Below are 23,974 nucleotides of genomic sequence, written 5' to 3' on the forward strand. Positions count from 1 at the left end.
CAGGGCAGGGAGCACACCTGGAGCAGGCTGCTGTGCCTGGACACGGCTCAGGAGATCCTGCAGCTCACATGTGGCTTGGCATGCCACGAGTTTGGTCAGGTCTCAGCCCATCCTGCAGCAGGGAGCTGGGGATGGAGCTCCCAGCAGGCAGCAGCCGGCCTTGCCCTTGGGAGCTGCACACTGCAGCATTGTGGCCCGGCTGGTTTTTCCAGAGATGCATCCAAGGGGCGCAATCAGATCTCCAGGGAAGGGAGCAGGCACATTCCTGGCTACGCAGAGGAGCTGTCGAGGCAGTGCCAGGAACTGGGGCAGTTGCTGGGCACCACAGCAGGCCAAAGGAAAATCAAGCAGGCAGCTCCCAAACCTGGGCTGGGCCTCACTGCCCAACTCCAGGAGCTGCTGAGCCTTTGCAGAGCTTTGTTTGCAAACCCTGCGGCAGAGCTGCCCTGCCCTGGAACTTCCTCCAGCTTTGTTTTACACCAACAGATATTAAACAACAAGCCTGGAGGGCTGGAATGGGGGAAGGACCCTGCTGGGGGAGCAGGGAAGTACTTGTGGGAAGAAGGCTCTGGGAGGAAAACAGAAAAGTAGCGTCAGGGAAAGGGAGTTCCCTCCACACAGGGAGGTTGTTTTTGATCAGGGCTTGTCTAGACTGGAGTCACCCACACTGCACAAGCACATCAACACCACGCAGCCAGCCCAGGCCTTCCTGCTGGGAACAGCAGGACAGAGGAGCTGCACTCACCGAGCGTGGGCAAGAGCTGACCCTGGCACTGCCCATCCCACCCCCAAAGGGGCTGGGGGGACCCTCAGGCTTGCAGGGTGCTGCCTGCCAGGTCCCTCATTTCTTCCCAGCAGTCAGAATGTCCTGTGTCCCCAGGGTCCCCAGGCTGGCCCTGTCACCTGTCCCCACCACAGCAGAGGGACACAGGGCAGCTGTTCCGAGGCTCTCAGCTCCCTCCCTGCCTTCCCTCCGCTCCTGCTGCTGGAGCAGCCAAGAGAGCTGCAGGCACAGAGCGTCACTTTTTCCAAGAGCCTCTCCCTGCTTTCCCTCCTCTCTTGCAGAGCTGAGCCACGATGGGGAGTGCAGGAGGCTCCTGGATCAGGGCACAGGCAGAGCCAGGATGGCCCTGGCTGGGATGGATCTTGGAGCCCCACGCTGGCCACATCCCATCTTCAGCTCTAAGGGCTGCTGGGCCAAAGGACAACCCCTGTGAATGTGACACCCCACAGGCACCACGGGCAAGGAGCATCGAGGATGCTGCTGCTCCCAGCAGCCCTGACAGCCTCCACCTACAGCTGAGGGGCTTCAGACACCTTTCCCTGGGAAAAGGAAACCCCAAACACCTCAGGCCATCCACTCAAAGGCCAGGAACATCCATGAAAAAAAGAGAACAGGCCTGACACAGACATTCTTTAAGGATGATCTAATTTAAAAACAACATCATAATGAAAATGCATGTATTTTAAAAAGACCCACAGCCCTCCACTGCTGGAGGCAGCCGTGTGTCAGTGATGGGATTGCTCTGTACCCATTGCCCCCACCTTCCCAGGACATTTGGACAGCTCCACATCCCCATTTATTTTCCTTTACCACAGAAAATGTCTCCCTAGCCCCGCCACACACCCTAAAGCATCAGCTGAAGCTGCAGGAGGGACAAAGGCTGGAGCATCCCCTTGCCCAAGCCAGGCATGAAGCAAGTGGGGGGCAAACAGCTCTGGCTCCCAGCACTGTAGAATTGGGCACAGGCAGAGAAGAGCCTGCCCAGGCACCCTTTGCTCACAGCTGCTGCTGGTGGGCAGGACTGCTCTTAAAGGTAATCAATGGAGCAGAGAAGAGCTCTGGATTGCTTTAATCCTTTCAAAAAAAAGTATAGCTAGCCCAGCAGCTGTCCTCCTCCCTCTGCGCCTGTGAAGATTTGTACTTGTATGGCTGGATAATTTGACAGGGACAACACACACTCGGCTCAGGCAATCTCAGACTTCCCAAGGAGTTTGCTCTTCGCTCAGTGTGCTTTGCCAGCCCAATAAATCCACCCTCCCCTCCCTCCCTCCCCTCCCTCCCTCTGCACAGAGGGCTGGAACAGCAGCCTTGGGACGTGATTTAGGGGTGAGGACATCCCCTTCCCACAGGCATCGCCAGGTACGGGCACCACGGGCACCACGGGCACCAGGCAGGGCTGTCCCACTCGTGTCAGCCAGAGGCACCAGAGCCGTGGGGCCAATGGTCAGTACAGAGCCAGTGTCCCTGTCCCTGTCCCCAAGGCAGGGACAGCGCTGCAGCCGGGGCTCACGGGGCGCCCCGGTAGCTGTAGTGATTGTGGTCGGGGTCGCTGAGGGTGAGGGGCAGGCTGGGCTTGCGCTCGGGGTCCTTCTCCTCACACTGCCGGGGGGGACGGTGCTTGAAGAAGTCAGAGACGTAGTGGACCTGGGAAAGAACAAGGGGAGAGGAGGGTTGGGGACGCCTGTGTCAGGCCAAGCAGGAGCCCAGGCTGCACAGGGGGACACTCACAATGAGGACAGCGATGAGGGCCCCCTGCAGCAGCCCCACCAGCACGTCGCTCCAGTGGTGCTTGTAGTCAGAGACCCTGGTGTAGCCCACGTAGATGGCGAAGGCGATGAGGAAGAACTGGATGGTGGGACGCAGCAAGCGCGCCCACTTCCCCACCAGCCTGGCCTGCACGTAGAGCTGGGAGGCAAAGAAAGGAGAAATCACCCAGGGCAGGGTTGATGCCAGCCCAGATGGGGTGACTGGAGCCCGTGGGGGGTTCCTGTGGCACGGCACTTACCGCCAGGAACATCATGCAGTACATCCCAAAGGAGGAGTGTCCCGAGTAGAAGGACAACCTGTGGGGCAAAAGGGATGGGTCAGGCCATGAGCGAGCCCCCAGCTGGTCCCCACAAGACCCCTACCCACTCCACAGGCTCTGTGCTGCAACAGGAGAGCCTCAAAACCCATCTGGGACTGCCACTGTGGGCCCAGCACTGCTGGGCAGGTGGGACAGACACATCCTGCAGCACCACGGTTCACCTGGACTCGGTAATGCTCCTGCTCTCTCCCTGGCAGACGTTCTCCAGCTGCACATAGATGGAGCAGTTCACCTTGGACCAGTCAGGATTGCAGACAGCCAGGAAGTTTGGCCGGAGACGGCCGATCATGTATTTGGCCAGGTCTGTCAGGGACTGGCTGATGGCTCCCCCAAAGAGAAAGGTCCCAACCACCTTGTAGAGAGCAGCCAGGTAGTTGTTGAATTCTGACTTAGAGTAGAGACGCTCAGTGTAGACCAGGTAAGCTTCCCCTGATGAGATCTGCAGAGACCAGAGGGAGAAAGGTGAGGGCTGGGGGCCACTGGGAGCTCCCCAGGGGCGCAGGATGCTCTGGCTCTGTGGCACAGGAGCCTCTGGCACCTGCCTGCCCCAGGGGCTGCTCTCCCCCTCCCTGCAGGGAACCAGTCCCATGGGACGTGGGTCTCCCCACTCCAGCAGAGCAGGGCTCAAGCTGAGGCTGCTGTTGCCCTTCCAGGGCTCTGGAGGTGGCTGTGCTGGGCCCCAGCTTGACCCTGTCAGCGTGACCCTGTCTGGGAGGAAGGGGGGTGGCAGGTCCTTACAATGATAACAGTGCAGGGGATGGTGACCCCGGCCATGAGGCCGTGGGTGATGGTGTCTGCCTTGTAGGGGTAGCGGATGGAGTCATCATTGCAGTAGAAGCCTCGCTTGTACGGGGAGTTCACCAGAGTCAGGATGATGAAGGGCAGAGATGCTGCAAGGCAGAGAGAGGTGAGGACTGGGGACAGCAGCCAGCAGGCCCCACACCAGCACACAGCAGCACCCATCTCTCATCTCTAAGTCTCTGCTCCCCAATGCCAAGGAGGGATCCCCCCCAGGGATGAAGTCCTGAGCCACCTGTACCCAGGGCAGGAGGACTGAACCCACCACTGCACTGCCCTGACAGCGATAGGGCCCTATCAGAGCTCCCAGATGCCTGCAGCACCCAGATACCTCAGGAGACAGCCACAAACGGGCACCCACAGAGCCTCTATGGCTGCCCCGCTCCTCCCCAGGCACAACAGAGGCAAGGCCTGATCCTGTGCCCTCTCCTCACACTGCCCAGTCTTTCAGTCTAGGAAGACAGAGCTGATAAAATTTATGAGCACAGGCGTCTTGCAAACCTGTTTTACAGCAGGGAAGGGCCCCCAGATGGTCCCAGAACCCTCACAGCAGCTCCAGCAGAGCTGTGCTGGGAGATGCTGGTGCATGACCCATTCCAGACACAGTGGGACTCCAGTGCCCTTGGCTTGCCCTCCTCATCCTCCTTTATCCCTTGTTTCTGCCAGCCTCTCCTCTCCCCCGGCCCCTCGGGGCTCTGGAGAGAGGCTGCGCTGGATGGGTCAGCCTGGGCAAGGAGGATTTTCCACCCGGCCAGGGGCAGAACCCAGGACAGAACCGTCCCCGAGATCCAGCGGGGTTTTGGGGTCTCAGCGCCGCACAGCCCCCTCTGGAACGGGCCCCCTGCCCCTGCTCCATCCCCGCAGAGAAACAGCCAAGGACGGGTCCCAGGACGCTCCCTAGGGAAGCGGCCCCCCCTCCCTGGAGGCCACCTAAGGCCGGGCTCCTCTCCCAGTTCCGCCTTTCGCGGCGGTTTCCGCCTCCCCTTGTTCCTCCGTCTCCCGGGAGCCGCACCTTTGTCCCCGCCCGTCCCCGCCTCCCCGCCCCGGGGGTCCCGCCGCCTCCCGCGCTCACCGAGCGAGCGGGAGGGAGAGAGGCGATGAAGCACCGGGGGCTGCCCCGCCAGCCCCGGCAGGGAACCGGCCCCAGTCCCTCCGCCTCCTCCCCGCACACCTCAGACGTCCATTTTCAGCTCAAATTAGACACCAATTTTCTTTCTGGATAATTTCATCCTCCAAAAAAAGCTCCCCTAAAAATATAAAGCACCGGCCCACAGGAGGGAGACGCGCTCCGAGCGGCACCGGGACCCGGCCTCCCCCCGCCCCGCAGCCGGGAAAGCTCCAGCCGCGATCCCGATCGGGGCCTTTATTTTTAGTCCGTCTTAATTCGTTACTTCCTTGCGGCAGTTTTAGAAACATTTACCCGCACTGGGGGGGGGCGAGGGGCTCCTAGAAGGGGTGCTCCGAACCCACCGGCCGGGAGCTGCGGAGCCCCCGGCCCCGCTCCGTGCGCCCGCGGAGCGCCGGGCTCGGCGGCGGGCAGGCGGCCAGGGCGGCGGAGGAAGCGTCCCGGTACCGCCCGAGCCTCGGGACCCTCCCGCAGCGTCCCGGCCAGGGATAGACCGGGAAACCGACAGTTCCCGGAAAAGGGAACGGCCCCGAGAAGCGAGACCCCCGACGGAGCCCCGGTAGGGCTGAGGCAGGAGCCGGCGCCCGCCCGCCCCCGCCGCCGGTGGCTCTCGGCGGAGGCCCGGAGCCCCGGACATCGGCCGGGCAGGTGCCTCCCGCGCTGCCCCCGGCCCGGCGCCACCGGCCACGGGCCACGGGCCGGAGCGGGCAGACCCTCAGGGGGATCGCGGACCCGCGGTACCTCCCGCGGACCTGGCCCCAGCGCAGGGCGCGGCCCCACCGAGGGTACCCGCGGGACGCGGTGACGCTCCGGAGCCGCCCGCGGCCGGAACGGAGCCCTCACCGACCGCCAGGCAGAGCACGTCGAGCGCCACGAAGACCTTCCTGCGCTCCATCCCGCAGCCGGCGCGGCCCCGCGGCCCGGCCCCGCGGCTCACATGGCCCGGAACGGCGCGGGCCCGGCCGGGAGGTAAAGTCCGGGCGGGCGGGGCTGGGCGGAGCGGGAGCCGGTGCCCCCGCCCAGGGCCGGGCCAGGGCGGGGCGGGAGCGGCGGGGACGGGGCAGGTGTGGGGCACGGCGGGGCAGGGACCCCTCCGGACCCAGACCCCACTCGCCCCGGCGCTTTCTCTGGCCCAGCTCCGTCGGCCGCGGCTCCGGCCCTCCCGAGCCCCCCGGTGCCCACCCCGGCTCGGCTCCCTCCCAAGGGGAGAGGGGAGAAGAAAGCGATCGAGGCCACTTTGGGAGCCTCCCGAGCCTCACCCGCCTCGGGCCTCTGTCCCGAGGAAAAGAAAAGGGGCAAAAAGGAAAATTCTGCCCCTCAAACATGCTGGCTGCACTGGAGGGGGCTTGGGCAGAGCAGATGTGAGGCTGGCTCGGAAGTGAGTTGGGTTCTTGAGGGGAAGCAGGGACGTCCAGGAGCCTGTGGATGCAGCAGACACCAGTGTGAGACTGGAGCTGATTTACCTGCTGAGACATTGGCCTGTATTTCCTGAGCCTCAGACATCCTGGGAGCAGAACAGGCTCCCGGTGCTTCCCGTTGGGTTTGGGGACACTCTGAAACCCAGAATGGGGCCAGGAGCAAAGGCTGGAGCACAGGACCCACAGCAATTCCCTGGTGGGAGCAGGGACAGTGGCATCCCGGCTGTTTGCTCCATGCCGGATGTCTGGGGAAGGAAATAAATAACACAGAAACCACCCATGGCTGATAACTGCGGGTGATTGAAGTGCAGCGTGAGTGGCCTGTGGAGAATGTCAAGGCCGTTTGTGGGAAGCCGAGAGCCTTGGAAACGCTCTCGGGCTGCCCTGGCGTTTCAGGAGAGGGACAGAACCACGGGCCGAGCTTTCCCCTGCCCTGATGTGCCCTCCAGCCCTCCGTGGAGTCTCTGGAACACCGCTGGGGCAGGATTTGCCCCACACACGTTCCCTGCAGACCCCAACCAAACAACCCAGAGCACCGAGGCAGGAGAGCTGGGGGGATGCCCAGGCTGCGTCATGGAGGAGATGAGAAGATTAAGACTTTCTGTCCCACCGCTGATAACCACCCCCTCCCCATCCCAGCCTTTAGCAGCGCTGGGTGTGGGAGGGCTCCGGGCCAGGCCCCCGTGGGGACACAGAGGTGACAGATGTGGGGCTCCGAGGACACAGCGCGGACCCCGCCGCGCTGGAGGGCGCACGGGAAGCTCCGCACGGCCGCGGCAGGACTGAGCCTCACGGGGGCCCGGGGCTGCGGGCGGTGCAGCCCGGGACCGGCCCAGCCCGACCCGGGGGGAACGCGGAGAGCCCGGGGAGGGTCCGGGGGGCGCGGGCGGGTCCCGGGACCGGCGCTGTGTCGCCCTCTGCCGTCCGAGAGCCGCAGCTGCAGGCGGGGCCGGGGGGCTGCGGAGCCCGGCCCGGACCCTCCCCGGGAGCCCGGGGGGCTGCGGAGCCCGGCCCGGACCCTCCCCGGGAGCCCGGGGGGCTGCGGAGCCCGGCCCGGACCCTCCCCGGGAGCCCGGGGGGCTGCGGAGCCCGGCCCGGACCCTCCCCGGGAGCCCGGGGGGCTGCGGAGCCCGGCCCGGACCCTCCCCGGGAGCCCGGGGGGCTGCGGAGCCCGGCCCGGACCCTCCCCGGGAGCCCGGGGAACTGCGGAGCCCGGCCCGGCCCGGCCCCCGGGGGGCTGCAGAGCCCGGGGAATTCGGTACCCGCCGCTCTCACCGCCTCTGAAGCACGGCTCGGGTCCCACAGGGCCGAAGCCGCCGTTTCGTGTCAAAAGATGCACCAGAGTCGGGAATCTTTTTTTGCGGTCCCAGCCGAAGGCTTCAAGCGCCCCCGCGCTTCCCGCTGCTCGTCGGGGCCTCGAGGAAAGGGGGAAGCCGGTCCCGTCCCTCCTGCCCCGGGCTGTGCCCACCCTCGTACCCCCCTCTGCGGGGCAGGGCTGGGGGCTGCACAGCTTGGAGCCTTCAGGGTCCCGGGACAGGCAGCCAGAGCCAGGCACAAAGAGGAGAAGAGAATTTAAGGAGTCAGTGATGGAACAGAGAGGCTGTGGGGCGGGGAAACACAACGCCACTGCAGCACCAACACTCCTCGCGCCTCCAGGAGCTTTTTCTGGTTGAAGTTTGGATGCAACCCTGCCTCCCACCGCCCCAGACCTGTCAGGGTTTTAGAGGACTTGGGGCACCTGCAAGAAGAACAAACAGCTCCCTCCACCTGCAGCACTGGAAAGGAAAAACTCAGGGCCTCCCCCTAGGCTGTGATGGCAGTCCTGGCACAGGGAATCCTGCCTTGCCTGCAGGAGAGCACGTGTGGAGGGCAGGAGAGGATCAGACAGCAGAGGCAAGGATCCCTATTCCTGCTTCACCATCATTATACACTGGACTGTTGCATCTTGGCCTCCAAAAAGAATACAGACTTCTGGCTCACTTTCAAATTAGGTTTTTAATTAAATAAATAACGGCGAGGGGTCTTCAAGGCAGTGTCACTTCACAGTGTAGGGCTGGGGGGCAAGGGAGAAAAGAGTCCAGCATTGGGAGCGGCTCAGTGAATGTGCTTTGTAAGAAGGAAAAAAACAAAAACAAAACAAAACAAAAATAAAACCACTAGAAAAAAACCTCCTCCCCCAGTGACTCCCCGTCCCTGTCCCAGCCTTTTTCACCCCTCTCCCTCAAAGTTCTGTGGAAAAAGCGCCGCACTCATATTGAAAGACCCCATGCAAATCTGTAAACAACACTGAAGGACATGAAGAGATTTCTGCCTCAGCCAGCTCCCCCTCTCTCCTTTCACTAGGGCTTGAAATAAACCAAAAGAAAAAATGGTTTCAGGAAAACTAAGACTGTTCTCAGCCGATGGAGGAGATGCCAAGGCCTGGCCCTCCCTGGGAGGGCTGCCTGTGCTCTCACCCTGCCTCCTCTTCTCCCTTCAGCCAAGGAGCTTCCTCTCACCCCCAGAAAAGGGCAATCACAGCCTGGGCAGTTCCACTGTGGAGCAGGCACTCGTGTTTCTGTTCCCAGCAGCCAGGAGCAACTGGAGGGGAGGCCTCTGCCCACATCTCTCTGACAGAGACAGGTGAAGGCAGCTGCACGTGCCTGGGGCTCAGCATGTCCCAGCACAGTGCTGGGGACTGAAACAAACCCCTGCTAAAGCACACAAACCAGATCTGGGGCTTAGGAGATGAGACAAGGTCCAATCCTGACATCCCGTGCAGCTGTTTGATGCTGTCTCTGTGCTCCTACTCCAGGGCCAGGTAAAAGGAGGATGCAGGTTTGTGGGTTTAGGTACCTGTCAAATCCACTGGCAGCAGAGCCCAGTGCACAATCAAAGCCCCAAGGCCTCCACCAAAGCGAGCAAAACCCCTCAACCCAAGCCCCTTCCCCACTGCAGAACACAGCTGGAGAAAAGGACTGTCTGCACCAGAGCCTTGCCCAGCAGGTGAGTGGAGAGCATTCCCTGCATGGAAAAAGAGGAATGAGAACACATCGGGCCAGTGGCCAATCCCACACCTGGAACACACCTGGGAAGAGAAGCAGCTTTGGACTCCAGCACACACAAGGACAGGCTCCAGTGGCTCCCTGGACATGGCAGGAGAGACATTTTCCTCTCAGAACAGCCTGTTTTGTGACACAGGGAAGGGCAGGAATGCCTAGGGATGCTCTACTCCCCTGCCTGGGACTGTGCTAGCACCCACATCCCAGGCTTCACACCCTGGGAGCTAAGCAAGCTTCTCCCTCTGCTGACAAATTGTTGGGACAAACTGGGAAGTTCCAGACGTTTTCACCTGCATTTTACCCTCTCGCATTGTGGCTCAGCGAAGATCAGCTCATCCCCTGCCAGCAGCAGCAGCACAGCTCTGGGCCAGCGTCACTCTGTGAGTCTAGAAACTTCTGTTACTGCCCACACAAGTTCTCCCTGGCCCAGCACTGCATGGGAAGGTGAGAAGCACTCGAGTGCACACGATGCAGCTGCACACGCAGCATCCCTTTCCAACACTTCAGCCCAAGGGCCACGTCCCACCTGCAGCTGGTGGAGAGTCAGGAACACGTGGCTGCTGCAGGGGAAGCAGTTTGTGCCTGCCTGCCATGACCCGTGGCTGCTGGGAGAGGGACAGGGTGAGTGGCTCCTGCTGCAACACGCTGCCTGTGGGAGAAGGGTCAGCCTCCCTCGGCATCGCTGTGCCCGTCCCTGCAGGAAACTGCCCTGCAGCCCTCCCAAGCTCTCAGACCCCCAGACCCTCACCATGATGGAGACACATCCCTCTTGTCAAAGCACCTCTGCCCTCAGGCTGTCCCGCTGGGGCCAAGGGACACGTCCCTTGTCCTGAGGCTGGGACTCACTGGGCAGACTGGCATCACCTGGGGTGACACACGGTCAGCGTAGGAGGGGGGTGATGGACATCCCCACTCAGGAAAGCCAGCCACCACTTTGCATGATTGTGTGAGGATACACTGGAGCAGAAAGGTGTTTGGTTTCACTGTAGCCTTGGATCGAGGAGGATGGAAAGACGGATTCCGACCAACAGCTCCAAACTGTCCCTACAGGACAGCGGAAGTTCCAGAATTTCACTCAGTCAGGTCAAAGTCCTTGCTGGGTCTGTGACAAATTTGTGACTGGAGACTCTCACTGTGACAGAGGCTCTGACCGAGCCACAGGTGCTGGGCAAGCCTGGTGAGCAGTCAGGAAAGTATTTACATCTCCAATGCCAATGAGACCGAAATCTGTGACCGATAAGGACACTTGCGCAGGGGCCACCACTGCCTCAGGGTCTCTGTCCAAATCCACGGGGCCAGCAATTAAAGGCAAGCCCTCGTTAATGTCTGCAGGGAGAGTGAAGTCCATGGTTATTGTCTCACCAGAGTTCTGCAACGTGTCCTGCTTCTCTGCCAGTCCTGGCCCTGCGGGCGGCAAAGCAAAGAGCTCCGGCTCGGAGGGGGTGACGGTGACAGTGTGGCGTGGGCAGGGCACGGGGACACCCGAGGACGTCTCCTCTGAGGGGTCAAAGGAGCAGTTTGTCTCCGAGGGGGTGCTGCACTCATAGCCCTGCCCTGACTCGCTGATGCTGCCCAGGCTGCAGGCCGTGCTCTCCACGCTCAGGGGCTCTGCTCAGGTGGGCACAGCCAGGGAGGGGAAGAGAGAGGGGGACACAGCGAGGGAGAGAAAGCCACAGTGAGTCCACAACGCCCAAATACCCAGGTCAGTCCCACCTAATCCCAATTTTTTTCATTTGTTTGATGGCACAAGGGTTTTTTTATTACAGCACTGAGATCTCCCTGCCAGTGCACAGTGAGGGAAGGCAAGATGCCGACAGCAGATGGGAGGCCATCAGTGTTTCTATGGAAATTAAAGGAAACCTCACAGACACACTGAGAGATAAGCCAAACCCTAAATCAAATCCCCTCGTGCCAACAACCCCTGGGAGCTGCCCACACAAAGCTTTCATCTTGAGGTAGGATGGCGAGGGAATGAACCCATCTTGGGCTCCCTGCAGATCTTCTCACAGGCAGCTCTGGGTGAAAGCAGCTTGCACCTGACTTCTGGAGCCTTAACCCAGCCTCTGGAGGAGCTGCCTGTATCCCTGCTTTGGAAACACCTCACTCAGGTGCCCAGTGAATAATCCTTTTGTTTTGGTAATAAACTAGACCACTCCTCCAAGCCCAACACAGGAACAACTGCTTTATAGTCATCCCTGGTCAATGCAGAGACAGGCAAGACTCTTCTGCTGACACATAACTCCATGGCAGACAGACAAAAAGGAATTACCTGTGCTCTCAATTGCTATCTGATCTTGGCCAAAGGGAGCATCCAGGCAGCCAGCTGCAGAGGGAATTGGTGGGGAGCTCCGAGAACGATTCGTGTTTTCCACTTCAACCCCATCCAGGTCATTGTCCGTGAAATCCCTGTGGGGAAAGAGAGGGAGCTCTGCCACCACCTGCTAAACAGAGAGATGCAGGCAGGAGAAAGGGTGACTGGGATTAAAACCCATCAACAAATAAAGCAATGGGGCTGTAGAGACATCACTAGAATGAATGTCCATCCCTGCCTGCTCTGCAGAGCCTGGTTTAGACTCTGCCCTGAGGAGGTGATCTCAGGTAACACAGTGTGGCCAAGATCAGTCCACGATAAAGCAAAATGGACTCTCCAGCTTCCTAAAGAGCTGTGCCCCCAGTTCTCTGAGCCTCAGCCTGCTCCAAAGGGAAATAAACACATGGTCAAATGCCCAGGGAACACCCAGTTTAATGGAATGATTGTAGTGGGTCCTTAGTGTGCCAGCAAAGAGCAAATGATAAGAACATATTTTCCCACCCTGGGAAGATCTAAGATTTCAGGAATTTTTCTGTCTTGCATCAGAATTGGGAAAAAAAAAATCTAAGCCTTCATCTGGTGTTTTTAATTGATTCAGCTTCAATATTTCATTTTGACCTATTAAGAGATTTCCGTTTCAACCTTTTTGAAAAGGTGTATTTTGAAAAGTACCTTCTGTAATTAGCATACATTTCAAAGGGAAGAATTTGCCTCAAAGGGAAATTAATTCAGGTTCCAAACCACCAGAAATAAGTGCATTTTTGATTTTAAATAGTTCCTTTCCCAAAACCTCATCAAACTGAGTTCTTTCACCGAAGCCAGCTCTGAATCCCTGTCCCCAGTCTTTTGTGGATGCTTTTTTCTGAAACAAAACTACTTTCAACACACAGAAAAGGACAGGAAAGTCCACATCCAAGCAAAGAGTTCTTTTATCCTCCCTCCCCACACCAGCTTAGTGTTTGTGCTCTGAGAACACCCCGTGCATCCCTCCATCCTCCCACCCGAGAAACCTTCTGGAGAAGAAAGCGCAGTCTGTTAAGCGGAGGTGCTTTGCAGCAGGAATCTTCACTGGGAGGTTAACATTACTAATTTTAGTGTGAGAATATTCCACGCACGTGGCTCCAGGGTGGAGGACGTACTTCTTCCTTCCTAGACGGGTCTGCTGAGTGAAGTAGTCGAAGCGCTCTGATTTTTTCCACATGTAGTAATACTCCACACACTCTCCCACCGACCGCGTGCGGACCTGAGGGGAAACACCCCCGAGTCAGGACACCCTGCCCTCCTCCAGGTGCATCTCCTGGAGCAAGGAGCTATTTTTTTTTCCCATTTAACCAGCACAGAAAATTCCAAGTGCATTACAGTGATTTACATGGCTATGGACACATTGCTGCAGAACAGAAGCACGTACTGAGGTTTCCGAGGTGGCCAGAGAAAGAAACTCCCCACAGCACACAGCTGTTGTCACAGACCCGTGTGGGCCACACACACTCGTGCAGGACTTTCCTGCGCTTCCCTTCCAGCAGCAGCACACTTAGCAGAGAGAGCAAACCTGCATCCATTGTCACTGGCCAGCGTCAACATGCCTACAGTTAACCAGTGGTAGAACTGGACTCTCTGGTTCTGCCAACTCCCAGCACAGCAGCATGTCCCGGGGCCCAGCTCTCCCTACAACAGCATCTTGCCATTCTAGAGGACCCCAGGGGACTTTACGAAACATCCACATGCTCAACTCACTCATTCACAGAAGTACTGCAAGGGCTGAGAGTTTGGAAAGAACTTTTGAGACTCCAGAAAGGGCTAATCAGTAATTAACTGACATCACTCATGCAGGTCAGTGGTGTTTGTGACTTCTCCCACCTGGAAAATAAGGCAGAGCAGGGCAGTGAACAGCCCATCACCTGCTGGCATGAGTCAACACAAAGCCTGGGATTGGAACTCGGCCATCCTGAACTCCCTGTGTCAGCAGAGGCCCAAAGTTCTCCTCTGGTGCCCAAGCACCTGCCTCCTTCCCCTGCTCCTCACCTGGGGGGAGCAGCCTTACCTTGTTTGCTTGGATAAGGTGAAAGTTTTTCCCATGGACCCTAAAGCCATGTTCAAAATTTCTACATTCTTCCTCGCTCCAGGCACAAAGCTCATCTGCAGCAGAAAGAAAGAGTTGGAGGAGATGTGCAGAATCTAGAGAGAGTTGCATGTGCCTTGATGAACACAAGAAAGGGGGGTCCTCACCTCTGATAACCTTCACGTTGAACCGTAACCTCCGCAGGGCCTCTTCTGCATTGAAGTTGCATTTCACCAGCTCATACAAAGCCTGGGGAACAAAAGGAAATCACTCACAGCACGTACCTGAGCATCACAGCACACACCAGCCTGCTCATGACCCACATTTGTCTTGTAAAATTTCTGTCTCCCAGGAGCCAACTTGCTGCTAACCCCAGCCTGACCACCAGCAGAGATTACCCCACTTTTTAAGGCATTGGATTACAAACCCTGAGACTCAACAGATGCAGTTCCACCAGAATCTAACCTGGCCAGCTTGAAGTAAACACAGCTGCTCTGAAATGCCTGATCTGCTGACTTTCCCAGCCTTCCCAATGGGAGGGTAACCAACCTGCCCAGACTGGGCACACACCCTCCCTTATCCATGAGGATTGCTGGAGTCTGACCTCATCCTGACCTCTGCAGGGAACGTGGTCCTGTCTCAGGGTTATTGATTCCCTGAGATTCTCCTTGGGGTTGCTGTTCCCCAAGGTACTAAGGGTTCCCCCAAGGTTGCTGTTCCCAGAGGTAATCAGGTTTTCAGTCTTCTCTTTGCCCTAAGTGTTTCACACCAGAGGTAGAGACGACAAGCTGAGTGCACATTTCCAAGGTTGTTTATTCTTCATTATCTCAGTTCTTTCTCAGCTTTGCCAGGTCTCCCTGGCAGGGTACATTATCTTAATTCTTTCTCAGCTCTGCGAGGCATCTCCAGCAGAGCAGGACACGTGGCAGGACTGGGGTGGATCAGAGAGCCCCACACCTTATGTACAGTACCCCTGACCCAACCACTGTCCACAATGAACTTTTTATTTACAAAACTGTACCAATACCTACTACCTATGCTAACATGTCAGTTCTACTCTAAACCAATCCTTGAGATCCAACTCAGCAGAAAATGGGGGACGAGAGGAAGAACAAGGAGCACAGGGGCCACTCCCCAATTCCTCCATCTTGCCTCTTCAACCCCATATACTGAGAATCCTAGATTCTACATTTACATTCTATGATAAACTAAATACTACTTATTTTGAATTCTCTCAGCTTGTGATTCTTCATACAATGTGGGCATTCACTCCCATGGCCAGGGATCAGAGGCAGTGTCCTCCTGGGCTCTGTGTGAGGCTCTGACCCTCTTGTACAGATCCCAGACCCCCCTGTCTGGTCTCCAAACCCTCCAGGGTGGCCAGAGGGATGTTCTAGACTCCAACAGTCCTGTTGGGCCAGCACCACCTGGCTGTGTGTGGGCTGCAGGAGGCCCTGAGCTCACCTGCTCGTTGTCCTTGACCACCTCTCCCTCGGGCAGGCTGCTGGTGGACAGCTCGTCCCACTGCCGCCTCACGGCGCGGTACAGGAACTCTTCCACCTCCCTCTCGGGGAGGATGTTGGGGTCCCAGAGCAGCTGATCTTCATTCTCATAGGCTAACAGAAAAAGCACTGAAATAAGATAATCAAACAGAGAATTCTGCTGCTTTGTGAGAAGTGGTCTGCACCGACATGCATGGGGGGGACAGAGGAGGGAGGAAATCCTTGCTTGGTGCTCCAGCTTGGCACTAGAGATGACAAACATCTCTCAAGGCACTGCATTTTCCCTCCTGATTTTGGAGGCAGATTAGCTCTTTATATCTCTTTTAGGGCCTTTGGCACGGGCTCAGCTTGCTTCCATTGTTCCAGAAAGGTTGGCTGACAAAGTTTTTGTTATCATATTCTCAAAGCCTGCTGTTTTGATTAATTAATCCTGGCAAACAAAGACTGTTTTAGCTTTCTGGTCCAGAAGCTCAACAAGCTGGCACTTGTAATCTACTGATTATTGGACACAATCTGTAAATCAAGGCACCTCTGTCTGGTCTACAGACATCCCAAAATCAGAAACAGATCACCTCCAGGGAGCACGGAATGACACTGACTCACTACTTAAGGAAGATGTCAGAGAGAATAAATCAGAGCATCCCCAGATGGGTGTTCCTTCTCTTTGGCTACAGCTGAGACCCCCTCCTGCAAATCTGTCACACCCACCCAGCTCTCAATGAGCTTCACCAATTCTGTACCTGTGTTTCCAGCCTTATTAACCTGGGCTCATTTCAGCCAGTAAATCTGAATGTCAGCACTGAAAATTGCCAAGCCTGGAGACACAGAGCAGGGCTGGTGATCCAGAGCCCACCAAATCCGCCTGCCAGCAGCCCTACACCCACAGCAGGCACAAAGAAGAGGCTGCCTTACCTTTTTGCCTGTGCCTGTTCAAGCGGAGGATGGGAACAGTGGCCTGGTACTGAGGTCCAACCATGATCTCCTGAAATCCCACGACAGAGAGGTGAGAAAATGGAAATGGAAAATGCTCCATGCAGGTTGTACTTCGTGATTTAGGGACTACACCACAACAAGGCTGATTTATTTACTGGTAGCCCCCTCTGTCACTATTATTTCCAGTGAACCCTGACTATTTTATAGGGTAACTAAGAAGATTTACTACCAACCAGATGATACTGTGGGGACCTTCAGCATTTACATAGTTTTAATGTAAAAGATCTATGGCAAGCAGCTAAGGTTGGAAATAAAGCAATGCAGAGGTTCTCCTGCAACCTTCACAGCCAGGATGAATTTGGAAGCCTGCTCCTCTCTTTAGAAAGATGGTTCCCCTTCAGTAAATCCTGCTGGGAATACTGCACAGCATTTCACCTTTATAGGGCTACAGGCTGCAGATTTAATTTACCAAGGCACAACGGAATTCCCTTATCTGAGGCAGAAGATAATTCTGAGACTGTATTAAAAACCCCTCTTGTAACCCACATCTGCCACTGCTGTCCACAAAATGCAAGGCACCAAGGAGCCAACTGGGGAGATAAAAAAGTGCTTTGGTGTCATGCATTTTTCAAACTCAGGAGCCTCCCTTCCCAATGCCTTCATGGTTATTTACCTTTTTACACTCATTGGATGGGATGGAATCCACCTCTGAGTCCTCAGCCATGGAGGAAGCACATGGAGATGAACATGGCTCTTTGTCTTCATCAGCAAGGAAGTTGTTTGCTTTGTGGGAAAGGAAAAGGCCTGTAGTTACAAATTTTTTATTCTGTTCCTTTATGTTCCCTCTCCTTCCCTTCATTTTCTGTCCTAAAGTCCCTTTCAGTGTGGTCTACAGTGACAACTTACCTGTATTTTAATTTTCTCACTTTAAGTAAAAGAATTTGCACATTTGCCACATGGATGGCCAACCTGGAGAGCTCAGACTCCTTAATATTGCAAGACAGCAGAAGAAATAACATCACCTCATGCTGAGCCCCTGTCACGAATAACATCATTTCATGCAGAGTCCCTGTCACGTGCTTTGGCTTCCCACATATTCCAATATTTAGGAACTGCCACAATACATCACTCCACTACTACTACTGAATTTATGCGCTTGTAGAGATGTCAGATGAGGTACTGATCTTTCAGACTGCAATTACAGCAGGCAGCAAAACAATTCCCACTCTCTCAGTATTCTGAGTTACAGCTCAAGACAATTCTCCCCTCATCCCACTGCTCATCAACGCTCTGTCCTGTCCCACCCAAAGCCTCTGCCATGCAGACAGTCCCCAGGATGAAAAGTGGAAAAATCTGATGTCAGGAGACTGACAAAATTAAGAGAACCATTCTCACCCTCCCCTGCACATCATATGTAAAAGTGAACAGCAGCTACTTAGGAACTAGTGACACATACAGCCAGGCTGGTTTGGGAATAAGTCCGAGGCATCGTGGGACGTGACGGATGGAGTCAGATCGTCAGCTGAAGATTGGGTCTCCTCCTCTTCTTCCCCTGAAAGCAAATCCTTCGCTATTTGTTCCTTTTAACAACAACAAGAAAGTGAGAAATATTTTTAAATTAAAAAAAATATATACGAGGGGGAGTGAGGCCTAGAGTAAAAGCGTTTCTGGCCAACAGTGGCCACGTCCACAGATCTCCTCACCCTCCCACAGCTTGTCCAAAGACAGATTCTCTCTCACATTCCCACCACACCCAGACTATTTTCCCTAGAAGCACTTTAGCAAGTGTCATGAGTGGCTTCCTATGGAAGCCAGAGTGTATGAGCAAGCATCCCTTTCTGTAAGGCTCCACTCACAGCAAATATCTCAAAGAGGAAAAAAGAAATAAAAACACAACCCCCCCACAAAGCCCCCACTTTCTACAGACTTCAGCTAGAACAGGAAGAGCCATGGCTTCACCTGAGAAGATACAAACTTTCCTTGGCTCTTCACACACCCAAACCCATGTGCAAATACTTGTAACCAAAGTTCGATACAGAGTTTTTACATTTTGAAACAGATATCCTTTCTCCCTTCTCTAAACACTTCACACTCACCTTTCTGCACCTTGTGCTCCTCCCTGGGACACCAGAACAAGGCAGGTCCCTCCCCACCCCTCTGAAATAGGGGGGACACCTCAACAACAGGCAGAGAGCTGCTCTCACCTTATCCAGAGTCATGTCGGGGAGGTTGGGAGCAATGTCATTGCTCTCACTGTCCTGCTCCGAGATGGGGTCGGATGCCTCATAGCCATACAGCGCCAGCAGCTCCTCAAATGGCATTTCACTGCTCTGAGCAAGAGGAGGACACAGCTGCATCAGCAAGAGAACCACCAGACAGGCAGAGGCAACTCTGCTCCTCTAGGGGCTCTGAGCAGCCTCAGGTTGGGATTCACTGGAAGCTGTCCCTCTCAAAGATATGGAAAAGCCAGGAACTTTCACCCCAAAGCAATATTTTTAAAATACATTTACCTTTTATTCTAGATTTCAAACAGGTGAAAGATGCCAGATAGCACAACTGTATTTAAGCAGAAGAAGGGGAGGAGCAAATCTCTGTACCAGTGTTGTGCCTGGCCTGAAGAGACACTCCCTGTCACCAGGAACAGTTTGTGTTCCACTGAGGTCTCCATGGGACCACTCATGGCTGCAGTCAGGGCTCCACACAGCAAACAAGCAAATCCGCCAGGTAATTTCCCTTCCCCTCCCCTGCTGCCTTTACCTGAGAGGCACTGAAACTCTTCTCCAGCTCTTCTAAAGATTTCTGCTTCTCCTGAGCATCATCTTCCTCCCTTTCTTCCCTCACACCATAGTTCTGGGAAAGGATCTCTGCCAGGTTCAGTCGATGATCAGCTGAGCCCATTGACACAACTGCAGGGATCAGAAGAAGTTGGACATTAGCATCACCACAGATCAAACCCTGAGATACAACAAAGCCAGGGATGATCCCTCCTTGAGTGTGTGCAGACATGATAAACCAGAGGAAGAGATTAGGCAGAACAGAGAGGAACAGAGATCACAACTGGCAGCAGTCACTTCATCAGCACAAAGCCTGGTTTTATGCACATTTGAGTCCCACAATTGCCTGGACGCTGAATCTGAAGGTTTGCTGAGTATTTGTATCTTGCTCCTCACTGGATTCACTGGTGTCACAACATGTGTGCACACACTGCAGCCTTTCCTTCACCTGGGGGCATTTTTAGGGTAATCACCCCTTACTCAATAATGGGCAAACAGACATCTGTAGGAGCTTCGGCATCTTTAAGCCTTTCCTCCTCTGTCAAACAGTATGGGATCAACAACAGGCTGGGGAGATGTTTCAAGGAGAAGGGAAGTGATCACAGTAATTTTGTTTCCACTGGAAACCAGACCAGCAAACAGAGGGATGTGAGCCTTGAGGTACCTGCTGCGCTCTGCAGGGCGGGCTCTCCAGGACATAGGCCACGGGCTGGGTATGGAACCACCCTCGGGCTCTGCCGGCCAACAGAGGCCTTCAGGAAAGAGAAAAACAAGGCTGAGACAGCTCTCCTCAAAAACACAACACCCTTCCACCCAATTCACCCCACCACCAAATGCAACTCATTTAGGTTCAAGGCGAAAGTTCCCCAAACTCTCACAGGGCAGTGGTGGGAGCTGTGCTGCTCAAAAGAGCTCATGGGGTGTACTGGAAAGTTCTCCCTGCCCTCCTCACCTGCCCTTCCCCTCCGTGTGTTTCCATTCCATCCATTTCACCTCCAGCACTCCACTCACTGCTTATCCCCCCCACCAGTCTGAGACCTCAGATCTTTGTGCTTTACATCTTCACTTAAAAGAAGGAGCTGGACCCACAGCTGTCATTCTAAACACACACATTGTGTGTGTCTGAGCAAAGCATTTTTAGGGACTGAGCCTTCACAACACCCTGGCCTCTCCCTGATGCCTCACTGCACCCAGGAGCTCAGGGACACGAGCACAGAGCCAGCTGAGGAGGGAGAGAAGGAGCTTGGCAGGACCACGAGTGGCACAGGGGAGGTGGGAGAGGCTGAGGCAGGCAGAGCCTGGGATCAGGCACCTGCAGGGTGGCATTTGGTGCTCAGTCACAAGTTCAGGCAGCAGCACGTGCTGAGGAAAACAACCCAGACACAACATCTGCTGCTCCTCAGGCTGCTGTGCATGGAAAGTGCTGTTCATCAAGTTCAGCCTAGGCAGGGAGCAAACAGGTAAACAAGCAAAGCTTTTGGGTGACTGACAGCACCTGATTGCAGAAGAAAATCCCAGAGTCAGTCCTCCAGTCCCCAGTGTAGGATACTCAGCCATCAACAATCTGAGCTGTGCACCATCACTCCTCACTCACTCAGCTGGAGCCAGGATATTTACAGCCTTCCATAGGAGCCTCTTACAATTTATTTAAGAAAATACACTATAGCTTCACATTAAAATCTATCCTCCAACAACAAAGCAAAGTATTCACCAAAAGAAGCCACCACAGACTGTGGGTTCTAAGTTCCTTCAGCTATCAAGATACAGACTGGAAATTCCCTAATAATGCAGAAGATGCCTCCAGTCCACAAGATAACCCCCCCCAGAGCCCACTCCAGACAGAGCCCTGTGCACATGAAAAGAGAAGGGAGAAGTTATGGGATGATGAAAGGAGAAGGGGACAGGCTCCATTTTGAGGATGGTCACACCAGGAAATGGCTCTGTAAGTCAGGAAAGTGTCAATGTGCCTTTGTTGGGCTTGGCTGGAATGTGACCAAGCACAAAACCCTCTTGGATAAATCCTTCCAAGCAAACCAGAGTGGCTTTATGGAAAGGATGTGATCTACCCTTACTCCCTCCAGGTCTTGGACAATCTGCAGAACTCACTTTAGGCAATGATCTGTAGATCAATGACACCTCCTTGCCTGGGGATCCACAAGGCCTCTGAAAATAAAGACTGAAGCTGTTGGCATGGATGGGCTGGCTTGAAAAGGTGTCAAGAATACTTCAGGAACAATGAGATCTCCTATTAATAACCAGGTGCTGAAAGTAGAAGGATTGGCCACTACAACAGTGTGGCAATTCCATAACTAATCGAGAATTCAGTTCTCCAAAGCAGTAATGGAGCACCAGAGCAAATGGGAACGCTGAATTCACCATGGAATAACCAGCACTGCAGTGCTGGGGCGGAGGAAACAAGAAACAAGTGACAGACAAAGCACCTGGCCCATTCCATGCCCAAATTTAAACACTTGTGGAACCAAACAATCCCTCAGATCGTTCACAAATCCAGAAACCACAGAAAGAAGAGTCAAAGGAATAGAAGAGAAAGGCAGGCTTGGCTTAAAAATGCAACTGATGACAGAATATTCCTGACTGCCCTGATTACCAACGCCAGGGGACGTGGAGTTACTTGGTCTGAAGGAGAGGTAGATGCAGACTGACACTTCAACTCCAAACATCACACAAGAGGCAGAAATGCAAGAGCATGGCATGCACCAGAAACACAGAGAACAGCTCTGGGCCAGGGTGTCACTGCTCTTGCTGCTGGTGAGGGATTCCACCACCATCAAAGCTCGCAGCAGGGAACTCCAGTTATTCTCACAGTGCACTGTGATGCTGGAAACTGGCTCCTGTGCCCATGGGGCATTTAATCTTGGAGGCCAAAAAGGGAGATTAAACTCCTTTAATCTCCCTTTACGACCCCCAGCACCGCTTTCCTCCTGCCAGCTTCTGCTGCTCAGGCATAAGAGTAACTTTCCTCTCAGAAGTTACTCTGAGGTTGGTCAACTACTCACTCTTGTGTTTGTATTTCTGGGTGACTCCAGCACTCCCTCCTTAGGTGTGGACTCAAGGTTTTGTGCACATGGAATGAAGCTCAGCCATCATTTAGGAAACACAGGCAGAGGCAGAGTTTGAGTTTTCTGCCCTGACAAAGTAATTTCCCAGTGTGAGGCCAATTGTGTTTATCCCAAGAAAACCTTCCAGACTGAAACCACTCTTGCAAAAAAAGTGAGGAAAAAAAAGAAATTTCCCTTTCCAGTGTCACCCTACAATAACTAATGTAGTTTCCTGAGCCAGTCTGACACATATTCAGTGAGAAGCATTCCTGCTTCCTCTGCCTTGTCCACACTCCTTGGCCATGGAGACATTTTCCACAAACTCCGGCTGTAGCCAGAGTGAAGCAGCACGGATGGAAACAGATTTGTCCTGCAAGTTATGTCCCTGAAAGACCAAAGAAAGAAGAGGTGACAGACACACAGACCACATTCTGCACTGCTCAGGAAGATCAGGGCCCCATCACACCCGTGCAGTGTCACAGCAGAGATGCTCCACAGCCAAACCTTGTCCAAGGGACAATGACAGTTTCTGGATGTCCCCTGGACAGACCTCTCTGAGCCACAGCTGTGCAGGGTGCCAAGGCAGCACTCTGGCCCAAAATGTGCACAAATAACACTTTGGCATAAGTGGAAACTTTGCTCCACCAAAGGCCAATGCATGGAGGATGGGCAAACAGGCAGCACCTTCCTCATGCACAACGCTGAAATACCCTGGAAGAGAAGCCCTGCCCTTGGACAAGACGCTGCCACAGCCAACGGAGATCCAAGATCCTGCCACAGAGAACCTCAAAGTCTTCCCAGCACCCTTGTTCATGTTGGGATCACCAAGAGGGTCAGGCCATAGAAATGAAGTGTGCACGTGTCACACCAACCATTACAACAGGTCAAGGATATTTGAGGGATATGGCAAGACTTGATGGGCAATGGCATCACCAGCTCACAGTGTGACTGAGCAATGGCAAAAAGGTTTCAGCACAAGATACCAAGGGAAATACAACATGGCAATTGGGGAGGCAGTGGGGAGTCCCCACCTGGCCCCTCTTGCCTTCTGGCCCTAGGCAAGGTGGTGAGAACCATCCTGGCCACCCAAACCATTTGTTCCCGCCGCGTTCCCCAGCCCTCTGCCATTCCCGGGATCCGGACCTCCCCGCTCCCCCACAGCTCAGGCCGCCTCCCACCTGAGAGATTCTGCGAGCCCCCTCTCACAGCTCCGCACCCCTGACCCCGGCTCCAGCGACCCCACACCGCTGTCGGCTTCTGCTGGGCCACAGCCCCGGGGCTCCCAGCCCGCTCTGGCCCCGGGCCTTTCCGCCCGCCCGCTCCCCCGGCAGCTCCCGGCCCGCAGCCCCTTCCCGCCCCTCTCCGGGCCCCTCTGCCGCGGGTCAGGCCGCGGGGCCCCCGCGCCGGCGCCGCCCGTCCCGGCTCTCCCGCCGGTTCCCGCCCAGGAGCCCCTTCCCGTGGCCGCTCCCGCCGGCGCCCCCCGCCCGGGCCCGGCGCCCTCAGCCCCGGCCCGCCCCCGCCCCTCGTCCCGCTGCCGCCCGGGGCCTCGGCGTCCCTCGGCCCGAGGGCCCCCGCCCCGGTGGCCCGCGCCGGCACATCACCCCGCTGCCGCAGGACGCCGGCCCCGGGCGGCGCCGGGCAGCCGCGGCTCGGGGGTCCCGCTGTCCCCGCCCGGCCGGGAGCGGCCCCGGGCCCGGCGCGACCCCGGCGGCGGCGCCGCGCTCACCTCCGCCATGGCCGAGCGCGAGCGGCAGGGGGCGCGGGCCCCGGATGCGGCGGCGGCCGCTGATTGGCTGTGGCGCGAGGGGGCGGGGCCGGGGCCGGCGCCGTCTGAGGGGCTCCGGTTCGGGTCCCGGGGTCGGGGCCGGGTCCGGTGCGGGTCCGGGCTCTTGTCCCGCCCGGAGACGTCCCTGGGGAGTGGCACGGAGGGACGGGAGCGGAGCGGAGGCTGCCGGTGCCCGCAGCAACGGTCCCCCAGTACCGGCCGCTACCGGAGCTGCCCCGGGGCCGCCGCTGTGAGGCCGCGCATCTCCAGCCGCGCAGAGGCCCGCGAGGAAGGGAATCCCCCGAGAGCGGCGGGGGC

The 23,974-nt window shown here is 56.1% G+C and overlaps 2 protein-coding genes across 8 annotated transcripts; both read right to left on the minus strand.

Moving 5' to 3' along the window:
- Positions 1-1,412: 1,412 nt before the first annotated feature.
- On the minus strand, positions 1,413-5,796 carry PLPP2 (phospholipid phosphatase 2). The gene is made up of 6 exons (XM_063403361.1): positions 5,638-5,796; positions 3,609-3,760; positions 3,032-3,309; positions 2,790-2,847; positions 2,513-2,689; positions 1,413-2,428 (listed from the first exon to the last, which is right to left on the minus strand). Exons 1-6 carry the CDS (start codon positions 5,687-5,689, stop codon positions 2,291-2,293), a joined length of 855 nt encoding a protein of 284 aa, XP_063259431.1. The 5' UTR covers positions 5,690-5,796; the 3' UTR covers positions 1,413-2,290.
- Positions 5,797-8,188: 2,392 nt separating this feature from the next.
- On the minus strand, positions 8,189-23,661 carry MIER2 (MIER family member 2). 7 transcript variants are annotated; one of them, XM_063403285.1, is made up of 13 exons: positions 23,618-23,661; positions 19,497-19,584; positions 18,816-18,964; positions 18,263-18,388; positions 17,515-17,638; positions 16,732-16,841; positions 16,038-16,107; positions 15,088-15,239; positions 13,791-13,872; positions 13,606-13,700; positions 12,680-12,807; positions 11,523-11,659; positions 8,189-10,861 (listed from the first exon to the last, which is right to left on the minus strand). In XM_063403285.1, exons 1-13 carry the CDS (start codon positions 23,624-23,626, stop codon positions 10,383-10,385), a joined length of 1,749 nt encoding a protein of 582 aa, XP_063259355.1. In that variant the 5' UTR covers positions 23,627-23,661; the 3' UTR covers positions 8,189-10,382. The 7 variants fall into 7 exon arrangements, with proteins under 7 accessions (XP_063259355.1, XP_063259353.1, XP_063259356.1 ...); XM_063403283.1 differs by having other exon boundaries at positions 12,575-12,807; XM_063403286.1 differs by having other exon boundaries at positions 12,704-12,807; positions 15,088-15,254.
- Between the last annotated feature and the right edge of the window lie 313 nt (positions 23,662-23,974).

This window comes from Prinia subflava, chromosome 8, assembly GCF_021018805.1.
Source record: "Prinia subflava isolate CZ2003 ecotype Zambia chromosome 8, Cam_Psub_1.2, whole genome shotgun sequence".
Classification (NCBI taxonomy): Eukaryota; Metazoa; Chordata; class Aves; order Passeriformes; family Cisticolidae; genus Prinia; species Prinia subflava.

Excerpts from the sequence above, each read along its gene's own strand:
- PLPP2 (XM_063403361.1), bottom strand. The coding sequence starts at position 5,689 with ATGGAGCGCAGGAAGGTCTTCGTGGCGCTCGACGTGCTCTGCCTGGCG. Across the intron at positions 3,761-5,637 it reads CGTGCTCTGCCTGGCGGTCG|CATCTCTGCCCTTCATCATC; the intron begins GTGAGGGCTCCG and ends TCTGCCTTGCAG. Across the intron at positions 2,848-3,031 it reads AGGAGCATTACCGAGTCCAG|GTTGTCCTTCTACTCGGGAC; the intron begins GTGAACCGTGGT and ends TTTGCCCCACAG.
- MIER2 (XM_063403281.1), bottom strand. Across the intron at positions 13,873-15,087 it reads TGGTCAAGGACAACGAGCAG|GCTTTGTATGAGCTGGTGAA; the intron begins GTGAGCTCAGGG and ends TTTGTTCCCCAG. Across the intron at positions 13,701-13,790 it reads CAACGTGAAGGTTATCAGAG|ATGAGCTTTGTGCCTGGAGC; the intron begins GTGAGGACCCCC and ends TTTCTGCTGCAG.